This window comes from Electrophorus electricus, chromosome 13 (assembly GCF_013358815.1).
Source record: "Electrophorus electricus isolate fEleEle1 chromosome 13, fEleEle1.pri, whole genome shotgun sequence".
Classification (NCBI taxonomy): Eukaryota; Metazoa; Chordata; class Actinopteri; order Gymnotiformes; family Gymnotidae; genus Electrophorus; species Electrophorus electricus.
The window spans coordinates 6,377,914-6,396,958 of NC_049547.1; the positions used below are offsets into that span (position 1 = coordinate 6,377,914).

Below are 19,045 nucleotides of genomic sequence, written 5' to 3' on the forward strand. Positions count from 1 at the left end.
CCTGTTAAAATAACCATATAATGTTTAGAAAATGTTTAGAAAATGTCTAAAAATGTATAGAAAACACATTTACAATTGATTCTATTACAACCTTTTGAAGATCCCTCCCTCTTGTTCCGGGTTTGTTGTGTTGAACTATTGGGTAAGAGTCATGAAGCAACTGGCTGATCATTTATATAATTTGTATAATTTTTGTAAAGAATAAAACCAGACACAAATAAAGGAATGATAAACATCTTAAAAATAAATATTACATTTTCTTTAAAATGTATTGTGCTCTATGTTCAGTTAACACTTGATAAAATCTAACCTAAAATTTGAAAAATGAACATAAGAGTATAATGCTGATTGTATTTTTCTTTGTCTATTTGTTCCAAACATGCCCAAAAGAGTTGCAAAAATAAATGTCTTGTAATGTTAGCAAATGTCACATATTTACTATTTGTAAATGTTGTTAGACCTGAGACTGCTGCTGGCTTCCACATCTTATATCTTTACACTTAACAGGAATATTTTTAACATATGCTTCTCAGCATAATAAATGTTCTTCTTTGAAAATATAAGCTATGAATTATTTACAAACAAAAACACAGAAAGACAATCATTTATGACACCACAGTTTTAGTGTGGAGTTGAGAACAAGAAATGACTGTCACTGTAATCGTAACCTTGCTGATACTGTTAAAAAAATAGAATATCTCCATGTATTAACTGTATAATAATCTATGACAAGACTCTAAACCAGGGTATTATTAGCTTAAATATATGACTCACTGCAATGCTAAAAGTAATATATGCACATGCTACCATGTCACTTGTGCTTGAGAGGAGAGGCCGTATTGGAGAAGTGCTAGTGTTCAGACAGTGGCATATCTATGCAGCCATGCTTTACCTAGCCCTTCAACTATTTTCTTCTGCTTCATCTGGCTTGTCTACCTCTGGCAGCTGGTCTCTCCAGTAGGTGAACTGGCTGTAGGTGTCTGAGCAAGGGAAGTCTGAGGTATTGCCTCTGACCAGCAGAGGGAAGACATGATCGACAACTTCACACAGGTGGCCGTACCTAGCAGAGAAATGGGGAAAAGCTTAGTTCTGGCCTCAGTCTGCTGTAAGAGGAAACAAACAGGATGGCTTAAAGACCTGACAGCTTCCCCAAACTGTTAGTGTTTCTAATGAAGACTGAAAGGTTGCAAGGACCAGCAAGCATGAAACACATGCACTTGTACTAACTGGTCTACACTAGATTTTATTATTTGTGGGCCATTTTAGAATTGTATGCGTAGAGTTCCTTTGGAAGGCTGTGTTAGGCACTTACGATGATATGTTGGTCTTTGCATGTTCTTGGACAAGCTCCCCCTTAGGGTTCACAGTGAATATTCGGTTCAGTGGCACTCCCACCTCCTTGTATGAATGAACATCCTGCAGAGATAATGAGCTTTCAGGTCTACAGTGGATAACTTGTGGAGTTTCTGTGGCTGCTGTTGGCACTTACAGTAGCTCTGTTTCCAAAAGCAGCATAGAAAGGTTCAGTGTTTGGAGAGAAGAGGTTTTTAATATCTGTCAGACACTCAATTTTGAACTTCTCTGGCTTTTTCTCAATGACCTCTCTAAAACATAGAAGCACAAAATTATTACTGCAGTAAAGCAACTAGGGCAGACCAGACAGCCAAACAAACAAAAGAATGAATGAATGCTGTGCATGCATATTCACCTGTGTAGTGCAGAAAACAGGCTGCTGGGACTGAGCAGCACAGGACCCTGAGGTAGCACGGTGCCTCGTTCATTTACCCAGTGCAGGTAACCTCTCGTCATATCAGCCATTCCAATTGCCCGTGCAGAGCAATACATGAACTTATAGCCATTCCTATTGAACAATTATCAAAAATAGAATGGGATGTTCAAAAATGCCTACTACCCCAAACTATCCCAATTTAATACACTTTGGTTGTGACAGCCTGCTGTGTAATTGTCACAAATGTAACTCACTGGCTGACTTTGTGATACAGGCGGGCAATGCCCTGATGAGTCCAGTCTTTGCCTAATGTGGGTAAAATGTGCCCAAGGGTATCTGATCTGCAGGGAAGATATTAAACAGCCATTTCCATGACAATCCTTAACCTTAACTCTTAGTTGAACTTTGCTTTAAAGACCAAATCACAATGAATAGGACAGGTTTGGCCACTACTAGTCCGTTCTCCATTACAAACAGTAAAACAATGATAAGAGGCTACTAATACCAGTTTAGCAAGACCTTCTGGAAAGCCGTTAACTAACACAAATAAATATTATATATAATGTTTAATGCTCATTCTGACCTGGTAATAGTGCCATCTATATCCGAAATCACAATCTTATCATCCCAGTTCCACAAATATATGGTGCCCTCACAGCGACAGGTGCCCTGGTACTGAGTGGTAACACTGAAGACCACGTCATTGGGGCCTTCTTTTAACTGCAGACTGACCTTAGAACAATATATATGCTTGGTTATATATGCATTGTGCATGTCACCAATCAGAGCCCAGTTTCCCAAAGCATCATAGTGTTAAGATAATCTTAAATGGGAGACAGAATGTTCAGTGTAATACTCACTCAACCTTGATCTTAATGTTATGATGCTTTTGGGAATCCCAGCCCAGATCAACAGAGTAATGTATAGAAGTCAACATCTCCCCATAAAATGTATTCTTGAGGATATCCGCTCATTAAGAACCGTTTCAAACATGAACTAGAAAGACTTGTCCACAATGTAACAGGTGAGATGACTGTAGGTTATTATGAATGCTGGTGATCAAGGTAGTTTATGGTTTGTAGATTTTGGTGCAGGACCTCAGGAAAAAGCATGCATACCAATGAGGGTATCAAAGTAATTATATTTTCCATGCTTTTGGGAAAATGTAATAGCCCATTTTGAGCATTTAGAAATGGCAGCTAAGACAATTACTGGAGAAAGTTTAGAGTTACAGTACATATACATGAATGATCATGGTTTGTAGTAGTTGATGGGGCTTACTAGCTGCTCAGAGGTTAGGCGGAGGGTCTTCCTGTAGCAGATATTACCAGGGCTGAGAAGAGGCTCAGGCTGGGTGCTTGCTGAATTCTGCTTATTCAGTGTGACCTCATCATCACTTGAGGATGATTCATCCTTTAAGCTGTTACAAAACCCCAGGGAGGACACATTTGATGAGCACAAAACATGCAGCAGGTCTAGTCATTACCCTATGATATGTAACAATAATCTGTGTCCAACCATAAGGTTTTGAAGCATTATGTAGGCATTGTTTTTACCTGCTGCCTGTTCTCACAGGCTGATCCCCGCTTTCCACTTGATCTGACACAGACTCCTGATTTAGCAAGAGAGACAGTGACTGATCAAAACACTTTCAACCTGCTGCTAAACATGCATGACAGAACACTATAAGCAGTACAGGGAGCATCAAGATTTTTCTCCCCATTAGTGCTAGAAGTCATACAATATCTTTTGGCCCTATGCAGTGTAATGTTTGGATAATCTGACAGCAATGTCTAACAGAGGCATTTGAAATGGCAGCCTACCGACTTGGAGCTGGTGTTTCTCCCCCTCCATGAGAACCACCAGCGTCCTCCTTTCTTGGGCATCTTCTCTTTCATGATGTTCTCCACTGTAGCCTGGAGCAAATGCACAGAGGTCCTGATACTCAAAACTCAAAAACTGAATGACTACAAATGACGGCAATTTTCAAACAAAGAAAAAGGCGTGCAGTACCTCTCTCATGCACACAGACACAAACACACCGTACATAAAATGGAAGACATACAGGACTGTAGCCAAATACATTAGGGAAACAGTAGGTGAAGAATCCCAAAGCAGAGTACACATAACTCAGGCAAGAGTACTTAGAACAGTGCCAAGCAGGATGGGATGAAAGAAGATAAATAAAAAGAAAGACAAAAGAAGGGAAAAACAGGAGGGAAGAGACAAGTTAACTTTTTCAGGTTTATAATACCTGGGGGCAACAAACCTCTGCACAACAACAACAAGCAACAAAACTTTGCACTGTAAAGACAGATAGCGTAGACACAGCAGTGCCTAAAATAAAATGTTCTGATGTTTTTGCTAGTAAATCAATTTATAGTTTAAGGTGTTTGTGATTTAGGATAGAACTATACAGTGCAAATGTGTAAAGTGCGAAACAGACAAGACATAGCAAACAGTTTAAGCATGAGTTAAAGCATGAACTAGGTGCAATACATTCTTTTGATGACTGAATACAGTCAAAGAAAAAAAAATACACACACACACACACGTGTGTGTGTGTGTGTGTGTGTGTGTGTGTGTGTGTGTGTGTGTACATATATATATATATATATATATATATATATACATACACACATATACATATACATATACATATATACACACACACACACACACACACATACATACATACATACATATATGAGTGTGTGTGTGAGAGAGAGAGAGTATTATTACTTTTTCAGTTCTATAGCTCTTACCTTTGGCAGCGGTTTCTGGAACACCTGCATAGTCAGGACTAGTGGAGCAGCTGTACTCCAATTATAATACCTTAAGGATTCAAATAGAATTATGAATTATCAAACAGATTTATGGGGAAAACAATCATATACTGCTAAAAGTCATACTGGAATATTTTGAATCGTGATATATTTAAATACTTTGTTCCGATTTTTACAACCAGGTTGGGGTCATCAATAAGAGATGGATTATCAGCAAATTCTTGATAAGATATTGCTCTCTCTTGAAATTCCTCTGTGGAAAGAAAATTGAGACCAGTTGTGTTAACTGATTCAGTTACAGCTTTCTCCGGAAGGAGCAAATTTCCTGCTTACCTCTTGTGATCTCCCGGCTTTCTGTTAGTCCTCCACACAGAGAGATGGCAATGTTGGGCAGGTCTGTTAACTGGTCAGAATAACTGTCCACTCCACTGTCCACGCCACTACTCCCCACTGACTGGGGAGACTGACTGGCACTCCTCAAGTCTGTCCCACTCCTAACTAGACTTGCACCATCACTGTATAACAGAAGCACTTATCATTACTTTGTACAGGGAATTCAATCCTCTGTCCAACATGCTTGCAACTGCTAACTTTCACAGTCAAGGACCATGTGGTTAAATTACAAGGAACTGAATTAAACTCATGAAGGTATTACACACTATTGAAGCCAGGGATAAGTCTATTTTACCTACCTCTTAGGAAAGTAGAGTGCTGCTACCTCAGGTTCTAGTTCTGTGAGATCATCTAAATAGACACCATCTGATCCAAGGTGACGACTTCTCTTGTCTAAACATGAAAAAACCATAATGAACTAGTCTTATATCTGGAACCCATGGTAACTGTCACTCTCCATAACATGTTATTTTCTGCTTTCAGTAATCACTTGCTGTGTTAATGGTTTTAAAACATCAACATTTACATTATTATAGCGACACATATTTATCAGTGTGACAGTACGTGTGCTCCCTGGAAATCAAACCCACAACACTGGCGTTACTAGCACCATGCTCTTCCTGCACTACTACAAGAACTACAGGAGATCCTCAAACCTAATAGAATCACCAATCTATACCTTTTCTTTTTGAGGGTGAGTCAGTCTTGGGGGTGCGGAACCCAGGGCTGTGTCGCTCATCTCCCAGACTGGTGATGAAATGAGCAGCTGCACTCAGGGTCTCCACTTCCACAGAGGAAGCAGGTTCAAAGACTGCAGCCACCTCCCCAGCCTCAAGGTCAGCTGCATAGAGACTAAGGGCTGGACGGCTTTCCTCAAGGGTCTCCAACATGCCATCTCCTGTGATGGCCCGGAAGTGTGTGCTGTCTGACATGGAGATCATTGCTGGAGTCACCACCATGGATTCACTTAGCTTCTGTTCATTAGTAGAAGTAATGGGCTGCTTGAATGAGGGCTGGGGAGAAAGATATGGATTGTGATTGCGATACACATCAAAAAAATGCTAACATAATTAGCTAATAAAAAAGGTGAACCAGTTAACTTTTAAAGAAACTTTAATTTGCTCCTATACATTTTCAAACATCACAGTCAGCATTTGGTGAAAAAAGACACTCTTCTTTGCTGTAAGGCGTGTCAGTTCAAAAGGTATTATATCGTAGCTGAATGCAATAAATGACCTGTTACAGTTAGCTTTAGCATGAAAGTACTGTAATTTAGAAGGTTTCTTTCTATACCTTTGCAGCCTGAGGTAGCTCTCCCCAGGCCCACAGCATTTCTGGGTTCTCTGACTTGCCCTTCGCCCCCCTGACTTGCAGCTCGGAGTCACTCTTGGGTGTGGAAGGTGAGGAATCACTCGCCGTGCTTGGATAGGTGACAGGCAGAAGAAAAAAATGAAAAGGTGTTTTTTCATTAACATTTCTTTACATTCTAATACTTGGTGACAGGTATAGGTGCTGGTTGCATTAGATACCTGACTGCAGATGGAAACATGGACGTTTGCTGGGGGCAGGAAATAGAGAGCCGTCCTGGCATGGGCAGAGTGCAGGTCTGCCCCATCCTTGTACTGCCAGTGAGGAAGAGTTGCAGGAAATTCTCGTTCAAAAATGCCAACATAACTAAGAAGGAATAACTTTTGGGGAGTGCAGAGTGTCTGGTCTAGTTTGTATAATGTGTTCCAGGCCTGGTTAGCTCTTTTCACATTAGGAGTGTTGTGTGTTCCGTCTGGGAGGGGTTCCTGTGCCATACCTGTGCGCATGTGCCCACTCTTCCTCACACTGGGAGTACATTGTACTCTGTGCAAAAGAGCTGCTGGAGAGAGTGCCATCTGCTTGCTCAGCACTGGCTTTGTGTGCCATAGATCTGAGAACATGTGCACAAAGACAACATCCAAACACTTAAGACATATACACAGCCAAAACAAAATGTTTGCCCTACACGGTCTTACAGGATTTTTTCAGAGAAGCCAAGAGGTTTCTGTGTATTTGTGAGGTTTCCAAATAGCAAGCCTCTGGAATGCAACCAAGCTGTCTTCAGTGAGGCCATCACTGTTTTATTTCATTACTGGTCCCCAGGCAACTGATTTTGTGGATTGGAGAGTATTTGACCTCAGCTTGCCACATAGCAAAAGCTACTTATTGTTTTCAAGGGAGATGGTTTGTTTTACAGTAAAACAACTTTGTACTGGGAGTTGTTTTTTATTTCTGTACCAGTGAAGGTTAATTTGATTTCCAAGAATCACAAAAGGTTCCCCTTGAGCCATGCTGGAAACTGGTATTATAAAAAACATTAGGAGCCTCGTTCCAGCCACTTGTTTATTTTAACAGTTTATTTCAATTTTCTCTCTCTCTTTATCTCTCTCTCACTCACACAGCTTCACTTTGTTTTTGCCCTCCTGCTGGTCTGGAAGCACTCACAGCCTTGTGCAAACTTCATATCAGCAAGCAATATCTAAGTTATTGGTGAAACGGGATGCAATCAAATCCTCATTGAATTTCAGGCAGGCCATGACACTTCTTTCTTGGGGATTCCAATCAATCAACATAGGTTACAAGGAGTCTACATTTTGTACACAGTTGCCTATATAACTGGAAATCTACATGTAATGTCCCACATCACTCATGTGCCAACCAACAGGAAATCATCTGAGCTCCAAGGCTCTGGATGAGCCTGTACATATATGGGCTCTGGATGGAGTCATTTTGGGGTCACCACTGTCCACAACTCCTGCCCTCAGAATATTTAACCTCTAGCACTCAACCCTCCTGGTACAGTGCATCCGGAAAGTATTCACAGCACTTCACTTTTTCCACATTTTGTTATGTTACAGCCTTATTCCAAAATGGATTAAAAATTCATTTTTCTCCTCGAAATTCTACACACAATATATCACAATGACAAAGTGAAAAAAGTTTTTTTGGAATTGTTGCAAATGTATTCAAAATAAAAAAAACAAAACAAACAAACAAACAAAAATCACATGTACATGAGTATTCACAGCCTTTGCCATGACACTCAAAATTGAGCTCAGGTGCATCCTGTTTCCACTGCTCAGTTTCCACTGCTTCAGTTGTTTCGACGACTTGATTGGAGTCCACCTGTGGTAAATCCAGTTGATTGGACATGATTTGGAAAGGCACACACTTGTCTATATAAGGTCCCATAGTACATGTCGGAGCATAAACCAAGCCACGAAGTCCAAGGAATTGTCTGTAGACCTCCAAGACAGGATTGTATCGAGGCATGGATCGGGGGAAGGGTACAGAAAAACCTCTGTAGCATTGAAGGTCCCAATGAGCACAGTGGCCTCCATCCTCCATAAATGGAAGAAGTTTGGAACCACCAGGACTCTTCCTAGAGCTGGCCGCCCAGCCAATCTGAGTGACTGGGGTAGAAGGACCTTAGTCCCAAGGGTCACTCTGACAGAGCTTCAGTGTTGCTCTGTAGAGAGAGGAGGACCTTCCAGAAGGACAACCATTTCTGCAGCACTCCACCAATCAGCCCTGTGTAGTAGACTGGCCAGACAGAAGCCACTCCTGAGTAAAAGGCACAAGACAGCCCGCTTGGAGTTTGCCAAAAGGCACCCGAAGGACTCTCAGACCATGAGAAACAAAATCTTCTGGTCTGATAAAACAAAGATTGAACTCTTTGGCCTGAATGCCAAGTGTCATGTCTGGAGGAAACCAGGCCTCGTTCATCACCTGGCCGATAACATCCCTACAGTGAAGCATGGTGGTAGCATCATGCTGTGGGGTTGTTTTTCTGCAGCATGAACTGGGAGACTAGTCAGGGTCGAGGGAAAGATGAATGCAGCAATGTACAGAGACATCCTTGAAAAAAAGATGCTCCAGAGTGCTCTGGACCTCAGACTGAGGCAAAGGTTCATCTTCCAACAGGACATTTACCTTAAGCACACAGCTAATATAACAAAGGAGTGGCTTCGGGACAACTCTGTGAATGTTCTTGAGTGGCCCAGCCAGAGCCCAGACTTGAACCCAACTGAACATCTCTGGAGTGATCTGAAAACGGCTGTGCCCCGACGCTCCCCATCCAACTTGATGGAGCTTGAGAGGTTCTGCAAAGAAGAATGAGAGAACCTGTCCAAAAATAGGTGTGCCAAGCTTGTAGCATCATACTCAAAAAGACTTGAGGCTGTAATTGCTGACAAAGGTGCTTCAACAAAGTATTGAGCAAAGGCTGTAAATACTTATGTACATGTGATTTATTTATTTATTTATTTATTTTTAAAATACATTTGCAACAATTCCAAACAAACATTTTTCACTTTGTCATTATGAGGTATTGTGTGTAGAATTTTGAGAGAAAAAAATGAATTTAATCCATTTTGGAATAAGGCTGTAACATAACAAAATATGGAAAAAGTGAAGCACTGTGAATACTTTCCGGATGCCCTGTAAATGCAGTAACTTGTTAATCCTGACAATTTCTCCAAATATTGCAGTTTCTATATTGTAAGTCTCAAATCTGATACTGACCCACTCGCTGCAGTATCTTCGTCAGAGCTCATATCGATGGGGAACATGTCCTCATCTTCCGAGTCCTCACTGTCCTCATGCTTCGCATTGTCCACTTTGGACTTTCTTCTCCTCTTTCTCCTCTTCTTTGTCACGCTATTGTCTCCAGAGGTCTGTGAGGGGCCCATGGACTGGATGGAGGGCCCGGTTACAGACTCAGCTAAACGAGAGGCACCTTTCCCTATCTGTGATTCCATTAAAACTGAGCCTTCATTCATTATGGGGGATGTCACCAAATAGAACGGCACCATCTCCTGTGGACACAATTTAATAACATTGGCATAAAACATTTTTGTTTGCTATGTGGTCTGAAAGTGTGATACAATATTAAGTCAGTATAATATCTGAAAGAGTTACATTACTGTACATTTCCTTCATGTCTAGGACATTTTGGGTTTGAGATGCATGAAGGTTAAAGCAGATTAAAGCACATTTGCACAGAGAATGGCGTGGCAGATGTGTGCAGCAGCAACCATCATTAACATTATCCAAGGTCATACATAGATATAATCACCCCTGAGGCCTTAGCACAGGATTCAACATGTCTGATTGTATTCCACCTGCAAGATACATCAACACCAGTCAACACTTTTGTCGCTACACTCAAGCCTGCTGCCGAGTTATTGTGTTAGAAAGAAGAGACAGTGAGAAATGTGTTACAGAATGATATCACAGGTATTTTAATATTCATGCCAGCCACTGCCAACCCATCACATTCATAGTTATCTCCCATTAAACTAAGCACCAATTATGCACACTAAATCTGCAGTTCCATTCTGCAAAAACTGTACATGGTCCACAAATAGTGTCAGTTACGATCTGCCTCTACAGAGATGAGCTCTCCCACTTAGAGATGAGCTGTTCAGGAGTGTATCTTATTCACACATGCTGAAACAATAACAGGGTGGTGAAAAAAAGGTTAATAATTCTTCTTAAGGTACTTGACTTGTAATCAGAAGGTTGTGGGTTTAAGCCCCACCACTGCCAAGCTGCCACTGGCAGGCCCCTGAGCAAGGTCAATAACCCTCCATCGCTCCAAGTTGTAGTCAGTCACAATTGTAAGTTGCTTTGGATAAAACTGTCAGATAAATGTAAATCGTCACAAGACTTGTCAACAGGTGGAGCTACAGAACAGCCTTTAAAAACACCCATTAATAGAAGCCTGCCTTTTATAAGAGGAGACAGCTTTATTTAGGTCGTGATTAAGTGATTGTTCATCTGATAGGGGAGCAGATGCTAGCGAGAGCACAGCGATAATCTTAAGGCCAGAAGCAGATGGTTTATTATACCCTCTTCAAATTGCTGATACATTTCCTATAAACCTCTTGCTCTGCTAACATTCCAAAACTTTGAGAACTTAACTTCTAAAACTTCTCCAGTTAGAAATTAAGCCCATTGCCAGGCTGAATTATGAAAAAAAAAAAACACAAGTGAAGAGAGTAGCAGCAGACACCATTCTGACTGTTATCGACACCAGTACAGTGAATCTTTGGGATGCAGACGATTGCACATACTGGAGAACCTCCAATGTTCCACCCATAACAGAATTTTACTAAACAAGGCCTCCCATAAAAAATTTGCATAGTGTCTGAGCAGTGGTTATGGTACTGCAAAGTAGCCCTCCATTTTAACTTATTAAAAAAAATATTTGGAGAAGGTGGAATGACTGGGACCTTGCGCCGCCATAAGCATGCCTGTTCTGAGATGTTTAAGATTAGAGCTCGTCTGTTCTGGAGTGTCAGTGATCTGCCTCTGCTTGCAGATGAAGTATCGTTAGGAGCTTCAAGCTACCAGATATCAAGAGTGGTGTCTGCAAAGAAGTGCAAGAATTACCCACACATCAGTGTGTAGAGTTATACTGTTCCTACTGCAAGTGGGTCTTCTTCATATTTATTCAGAAAATATGCATCAGAAGAGTGAATCACAGTGATGTGCATTGTTGGACACCACTTCAGTGTTTTTGTGTTTTCAGCAAATGCTGTTGCCTGATTGAGCCCAACACAATGTGCAGCCTTTTCTCCTGCAGTTTAGTGCTCTTCAAAGGAAGGGTAGTACCAATTCCTGCCCTCACTGTCCTTAATGCTGCGGCTCCTTGCACTGTTGCAAAGCGAGGGAACCAGTCCCTCTGGCTATGGCTGACACTTGTCTCTTACTGTCATAACTGCCTGTCTGCCTGGAGTGACTAATGATTGAGAGGCCACAAGAGTTGCGGGGAATATTTGCCCCAGGGAGATCAGGCTTTATGAGGGGAATTATTTTACGTCTCAGCAGCTACACCCTGGTTCTGGATAGCTCACCTTATTTTGCCTCAACATTTGTTAGTTTTTTCCATCTGGGTTTGGGGATCAGGCTGACGGGGGCTTGGCAAGACACAGCTCTGCTCCCCAGCCTACCAGTTCAGGTTACAAAATGCCCCCACCGTGGAATTGTTTCCAGTAAACAAGGGTCACGTTTCACATCATGCAACTTAAGGAGGTATTTCACATGTTATGTTCATTAAAGTACTATATAGAGTATGCTAGAGCTGGGTGAACACACTGTTCTAGAGCAGAGGTAGTCAGCTCTGGCTCTCAAATCCAAATCCAGTCCTGGATTTTGTACTTGCTGATAGTTACTTTGTCACCCCACTTGACTCCTATTGCAAAGAGAGGGTGGAAAATCTATAATACTCAGACCTCAATTACTGTGATTTGAATAGCTCCAAGTTATATTAACTGTTTAATTAATTACCAGTAACTAGAAAATTCAGGATTGGATTTTGAGGTGTATATCTCTGCTCTACACTGAGTACTCACCATATTACTCTCAGTCTCCTTCACAAAAAAGGCTTCACCATTCTCCCCCAGTTTCATGTGTAGGTCGACCGGCTCTCCGTTAATCTCTATATCAACCTGAAGCAAAGAGGCATCATGACACTACTGGGTCTTTTTTTTTCCATAGTGCTTTTTACATTAAAAGGCACTATGAAATGAATTCAATGAATTTCAGCTCTGCAATGCAGTTGTGTACAATGGCAAGGCAATGGCATTTTTAAATCTCTACCAAATTATAAACAATACAATCTTGCTTTTTTATTATTACTATTAATATTTTCTCTTCATTTCTCCTAATGCAGCCATTGCCAGAGGTGTTGGTTTTGCCTCTGTATGATATCCAAATCTAATGAGCAGTTATGCTATCATAAACATCTAATAAAGGCTCTCACCACTTTTTCCCGTGAGCGCAGGACACCCATCTTGCCAAAGCGGACGTGGAAGGGCGAGCACTGCAGGGAGCCATTAGGCTGCCGCACCACGATGACATCGATGCAGCCGGACAGGGTGGCAGGGTTCAGCCCTCTGTACAGCTCCTTCACCTGCACAAAGACCTGGCCAGCCAGCTGCCCCACGTAGTTCATGGTCTGACTCTGGGGAAGGTGAGGATCATGGGTGTGAGTGATCCTTGGCACTAAGCCTATATGGAGTGGTCACAAGTCTAACAACAACCTTTAATGTAAGATCATTCCAAATATTTATATAAAAAACTATTCATGCCTGTCTGTCATACAAGCCTTAGAAAGTATGTCTTATGAATTATGCCTTGTCTTGGCATTAATAAATTATTATAATAAATTAGGTGATTAGCAGGGATAGCAATTGGAGTACATAAGTATAATTCCTTGTGACTGAATAGTTTTCCACAGCCCCACAAGTGTACAAAGCTCAGGTAAATTACAGCTGGCCCTCAGCTGAACTGTACATGGAAACAAAGGACCTTGGGGTAACAGAGGTTTCAGTACTACTAACAACGTAGGACTCAAATTCAAATGAATCGATTATAAATTATATGCGAGTGACATTTTCCTTGAGGCTTGGGTCTCATTCCTGAAACTGGAGCTACAGGTTGAGCTAGGCACATTGGAAGAGCTCATTTGGTAGCAAATTAGTGTGGCTTACAAAAAGCTTAATGTGCAGTGCTCAATTGGCAAAGCAGCACTGTACAGGGCAGAAATGCTGATTTAGCTTTTTCTTAGCCAGGAAGGGAAAGGTCTGAATAAGGAGGAAAGAAAACGAAGGAACGCTTATGAGATCAAGAGATGTGGGGAGAACTTAGTCGGACATATCTCCAAATTTAGAAAGGGAAAAATGAAAAGAATCTAATAGATGCTGACAGTATGCTGAGAAGAAAGCGAACTCCTGGCTAGTAGAGGATGCTAACACTGAATCAGGAGAGAAAATCCCGTTTTTATCTATGGTGCCAACAGCACGAGGCTCATTCCATCAGTGACGTTGTACACGTCACTGGACTGGCAGATGAGAACAATTTACAAACATAGATGCTGCGTATCTGGTACCTCAGCACTTTAAAACAAGTACTGAAATACTGACCTAAGTCATTCAATCACATTTCCTGTATGTATAGATAACAGCATATGGCCTGTGAAATGTCTGAATTGCTGTGAGAGAGCAACTGAAACAGTGCTGCCATTTACTACAAAAGCAACAACAATACATTGTAAAATAGAATAAAATGCAAAATACATTTGTGTAGGCTAAAAATTAAACATTTTAAAACGCACAAAACTAGCAACATCATTTTAATCGTTTGTGGGGCTTGCAATGCTAACGTTAAGTTGTAAGTAAATCAACGGGTGTAAACAATGAAAATAGATCATTAAAACGGTGAAAAACATTCGTAGCCTACAACTTAGGATAACGTAAGTAAATTATTTTTACATATTTCCTAAAGAGATCGCTAATGTATGATAACCATTTTCATTCTAAAACCTAGGAAACAAGATATATAGGAAATAGGCTATAGGAAAGCTAGACACTGCCCCTTTCAGTTACGTGCAGATTTTAAAAAGCGTATAATCTAATGAAAAACAGTAAATTCACATTTAAGAAGGCTATTCTAAGGTCTGCTTCTGTTATGCTTCTGTTACAGGATGGAAATACACAAGCGAAGGAACAAATTTATGACACCGATCTACATACATTGCAGGAGACAGAAGTCGTAGCCACTGAGCACAATTTAGTCCATCTTTTGGATTGCTTAAAGAAAATTCCACTGTTCTTGCGACGTGCGTGTGTCTATTAAATGTTGTTTTTACTTTCCCGAGACTCTTGACTCCTCTAATGCCACTGCATTTAAACCAAAAACCTTTGAGGCCGCAGCAGCCCATTGCCGCAGACGTCATTTAACCCGTTCCTGTCGCTGTATCAAAGCACTGTTTACTACTTCGACTGTGAACTGTCATCCATCTTGCCTGCGATATATTCCTAGGCAATAATAATTTTCCTGTTATAACCGTTAGATAATGGAGCACATTTTATGAACAGTAATACTATTAAAATTACTCCAATTACTTCTTTTAAAACAACTGCATTGCAATTGGCCCGCAGTGGTAGACTATTTACATAATAAATCCATCTAGAAATTACTGCCCACTCTGTGCATTATTAAAGTTTGGATTGGTTACTTTGCCTTTTCTTTTTGAATTAGTTATAGGGGCGATTCGTGTTTATTGGCACTTGCGTGGACAAATTGCTGCGCTAATTGTTGTTATTACGATCTACAATAAGGACCAAAGCAGATCTTACAGCACAGTGAACTCAGCAAAGCTTACATTTCTCCTATTATTCACTCCTGTCCAGGTTCGCACTCTGTGGTGTTAACAACGCCATTTCTGTAATTGTTGCATGAAGGCTTACATTATGTACATTACGCCTTTTTTCCACGGATAAATACTCATTGAAGATAAAGCTCCAGTAAAAGAAATTGTACGGAACATGATTAAATTTGTTATGACATTGCATATGTATGTTTGAATGCAAGAATTGTTGTTGCATTCTTGTGGTTGTGCAGTTGAATGTGTTGCTCAATTCTGAAGGCTGCCCTGCCAGTAGCGATGACTCTTAAGATGTTGGGTTTTCGAGCTGTGGTAAAACATTAAATAGCCATTGTACTGTTAATTAGTTGCACCACAGAATGAGCCAGGATTAAAAGGAACATGTTGGAGCAAATCTGTTTTTGTGTATGTGGGCAGAGCAGTCGTAATTACCCCCGTAATTACACCGCACGCCTTTTTGCAAAGCACAAGGAACCGCACAAGCACACTGATTTCTCATTTCATGTGACAGACTTGGCGAGAAACCAACCCATTTTGCACTCATTTGTTTATAGTAGTGTTTCTACAGATGTGCCAGCAAATGTAAGTGTGCGAGGATGCTTTTACATCTACTGGACTATGTACAGTGTAATTCCTACTTCATTCTTGGTCATAATATTATGAATTAGTGCACTCCTATCAAGTTTATCTAGCACAGTTCCATCACAGATCATTTAAATTAGTTTTACATTTAAAAAAATCTTAATTAACCTGCCCATTAGTGTAAATTTGATATAATCTGAAATATCTTCCTCAGTCTTCCTCAGTTTGGACAGAGCACTCTCCACCATTTCACTGCGTGTTGTACTGTGTATGACTATGTATGTGACAAATAAACCAAACTTGAACTTGAACTATTGTGTTATATAACATAAATGTATAAAATATATACATGATTATATGTTTTATCATATTATTTTCATCTTATTTAAATAATGTTATGCAACATTCTTTTGACAACACTGACATACTCTAACACCAGCCTGTCTGCAACATATAGAGTTGGCAGTAGTGTAACGTATTTGCAAAGTCTTCAAGCATAGACAGGATATTGTGTGTAGCACAGTTAAGTGTCAGTTAAGTGTTTTGTTCATGTCACTTAGGAACCAACATTTCTCTCATTCTATCATGGCTGTACACTATAGTAACCTCACATGTCCCCAGAATGAAAAATATGCTCTTGTGCTTGCTTGTTCTTCTCATTGTTTGTGTGTGTGTGTGCGCATGCGTGTATGTGTGGGTGGATGGGTGGGTGTGGGGGTGTGTGTTTTGCCTAGTGTGCTGATTCTATGTTGTAAATCTTGAAGTATTGGATTTTTCCTGGAAATTAAGCCTTTAGAACATAGATGGGTGTGTATGTGTGTGTGTGTGAATGCATGCATTCATGTGTGTATGTATGTCAAAATTGGCATGGACATTATTTCTCTATTTCTATACAGATTGTACTCTACCCTTGATTTCATCACCAGAAATGTAAATACATAAATTAAATGTGCCATTCATTCCATGCTGCTAGTTGCCTAAGTTTAATAGTATGTTTCTACCATAAAGCTTTCTAACTGACAAGCCTGCATGTGATTCACTGGGGAACAGAGCTTCCTAGAAACTCCTGCCTGAACATTGTATTCTTGGAAGAAGGGGGATGGACCTCCTCCACCAATCAGAGCCCAGAAGACCATGTGACAGGGAGCCACTTGGGGTGTGGGTTGACTGCTAACCATACAACAGTGAGAGGGGAGTGATGGGGTGTGGGGGGGAGGCATTCTGATACAGCACAGCCTCTCCCTCTCTTCTGTTTACTGTTTCTTTGTCTTCCTTTGCACACAACATAGCATACGTCACAGGCAGCAACACATTCCAGTCTCTCAGTGGGATTGCTGAATCACAAAGACGTAATATACCATGTGCTGGTTTCGTCAGCACCGGTAATTGTGTTTAAATGAGCTGGATGCGGATAGAGTATCTGTGCACTGATCGTTAAATTATGTAATATGTCATCATGGGACTTGCATATAAAGGGTTATCCATTAAAAACCAATATAGTCCAATACACAAAACAGTTTTTCAGTTTATTACAATAGATGGCTACACTGGTTAAAGTTGTTTGGAAGCAGAGGGGAAGCTGGTGTAGAACGAGTAATGCAGAAACAGAGTGGAGAAGTATCTGTGTTCACCTAAACTTTTGTCCAATATTCTGTCTGCCTCTCTGTCTCAGTAGTCCTTTGTTTCAGCAATCAGTAGCTTTTTAACATTGGATGATCATTTGATTTGACTCTCTGTTTTAGTCTCTCTGTGCTAGTTTTGGACATTTAACAGTAAATATTATCTAAGCTGGTTCGACAATTTTATTCAAGCTGATAACACTATTGTGACGTCCCCAGTGAGAAAGCCTTTGTAGGTGATATGTCCTATTTTTACACATTTTGGGAATGATAAAGAGGCACTTGGTGATTTTAAAGCCCCAGTTATATAACTGCAACACAACCTTGACTGACACCTCTTAAAGTTATTCAGTCAGGGAATTAGACTGAGAATGAGAATTGCATAAACTTTTTTTTTTTTTTAAACCTCTAAGCATATGTAAAATTTTCACTCAGATCAATTTAACATGAAACCAAGAAGTGCAGTAGGAAAATCCCCACGTAACTCGAGTAGTCTGGGTGCTTCCAGTGCTCTTTAGCTGCAGATTGTGTTACATAGGCTTTAGCAGCCATGCACTCCTCAGCTGCCCTTCACACACTTGCTGCATGTCCCCAACCCACCTTCTAACCCTGCATGAGAACCTTCTATGTTCAGTGTGAAATAATGTCTTAGTTCTCCAGCTTCTGTGATTAAAGTGGATATTTCTACATCTGAAATTGTTTTTGATATCAGGTTTTATTAAACATGCACATACAAATTATTCTTTGTTTTACTCATTTACTTGACTTGGACTTTCATATCTACTTTGACAAGACATATTGCAATAACCTCTCCAGGGAAATTTTCCAGGACTCTTTTACTGAACAGTATTCATCCATTGAATAGTAATAATGACCAGGTTTACATCATTGCTGTGATACAGAATAAAATAACTGGTGCATCTTGCTACAAGTGCAAGTGTTATTTAGAGCTTTCATTAGCAATACCGATTTTTATTATTGACAGTTGCCTCTTTTCTGTGCTCACAATTCAAAATGTTATAAAACACTGTACAGCACAGCACAGCATCAGTGGGGGTTTCTGAGATAACTAGTGTAAAATATAGAAAACAGAATATAGAAGATAGGTGGCTAATAAGGCTTTTAAAAAAGTATTTGTTATGTGTTTAAAAATAGTAATTCTATCATGTCTACCTAATGCTGTCAAAGTACAGATTGGATATTCACTTTTCAATCAGCAAATGTCAGCTAGCGTATCAGTGCTTTGTGTTTGAGTGTCAGATATCCCTGCACCATAATCAGGTGTCGCATGCTGTAAAAACCATGTGAAAACCTACTCTACAAATATTCACTAGCCTCGCATGCAGAAGCAAACTCAGTGTATTACCCAAGTCCAGCTGGTTTCATTGGCACTGAGTTCATCAACATATCCTCCTGGTTCATTCTCCAGCTGCATGGTTCCATCGTCTGTTTGGAGCTCCCAGCTCCCCTATATAATCCAGACCTTTCTGTTGTGTGATTAGACACAAAACTAATCCTCCTAGCAAGAATGTGTGACTGTGATGGTGTGATCATCCCAGCAGTGGGCTATATACCATGCTTGAGGATGTTTTCTTACTAATTTTACCAAGTGTGTTCTTGGAATGGAGTCCAGGAGCGAAACTTGAGAGGATCGTGTAGGGAGATCCTCAGCAACATGGCTCTCTGGCTTCTGTTCACGAACCAAAGATATGATTGGATGTGCACACGTACACAC

The 19,045-nt window shown here is 40.5% G+C and overlaps 1 protein-coding gene across 2 annotated transcripts; it reads right to left on the reverse strand.

Moving 5' to 3' along the window:
* Window positions 1-51: 51 nt before the first annotated feature.
* On the reverse strand, window positions 52-18,880 carry lpin1 (lipin 1). 2 transcript variants are annotated; one of them, XM_027014041.2, is made up of 21 exons: window positions 18,677-18,880; window positions 12,704-12,904; window positions 12,294-12,389; window positions 9,460-9,752; window positions 6,713-6,826; window positions 6,438-6,530; window positions 6,202-6,328; window positions 5,588-5,921; window positions 5,208-5,301; window positions 4,849-5,030; window positions 4,675-4,768; window positions 4,495-4,564; window positions 3,553-3,645; window positions 3,286-3,341; window positions 3,011-3,149; window positions 2,313-2,461; window positions 1,984-2,070; window positions 1,709-1,861; window positions 1,490-1,604; window positions 1,313-1,416; window positions 52-1,060 (listed from the first exon to the last, which is right to left on the reverse strand). In XM_027014041.2, the coding sequence occupies exons 1-21, from the start codon at window positions 18,743-18,745 to the stop codon at window positions 901-903; spliced, it is 2,823 nt and encodes a 940-aa protein (XP_026869842.2). In that variant the 5' UTR covers window positions 18,746-18,880; the 3' UTR covers window positions 52-900. The 2 variants fall into 2 exon arrangements, with proteins under 2 accessions (XP_026869842.2, XP_026869843.2); XM_027014042.2 differs by lacking the exon at window positions 18,677-18,880 and adding an exon at window positions 14,475-14,674.
* Window positions 18,881-19,045: the final 165 nt, after the last annotated feature.

Bases quoted from the DNA above. Each gene is read 5' to 3' on its own strand.
- lpin1 (XM_027014041.2), bottom strand. From the start codon at position 18,745: ATGCAGCTGGAGAATGAACCAGGAGGATATGTTGATGAACTCAGTGCC. The intron at 12,390-12,703 runs GTGAGAGCCTTT...TCTTTGCTTCAG, and splicing joins TGCGCTCACGGGAAAAAGTG to GTTGATATAGAGATTAACGG. The intron at 6,827-9,459 runs GTCAGTATCAGA...ACATGTTCTCAG, and splicing joins GAAGATACTGCAGCGAGTGG to ATCTATGGCACACAAAGCCA.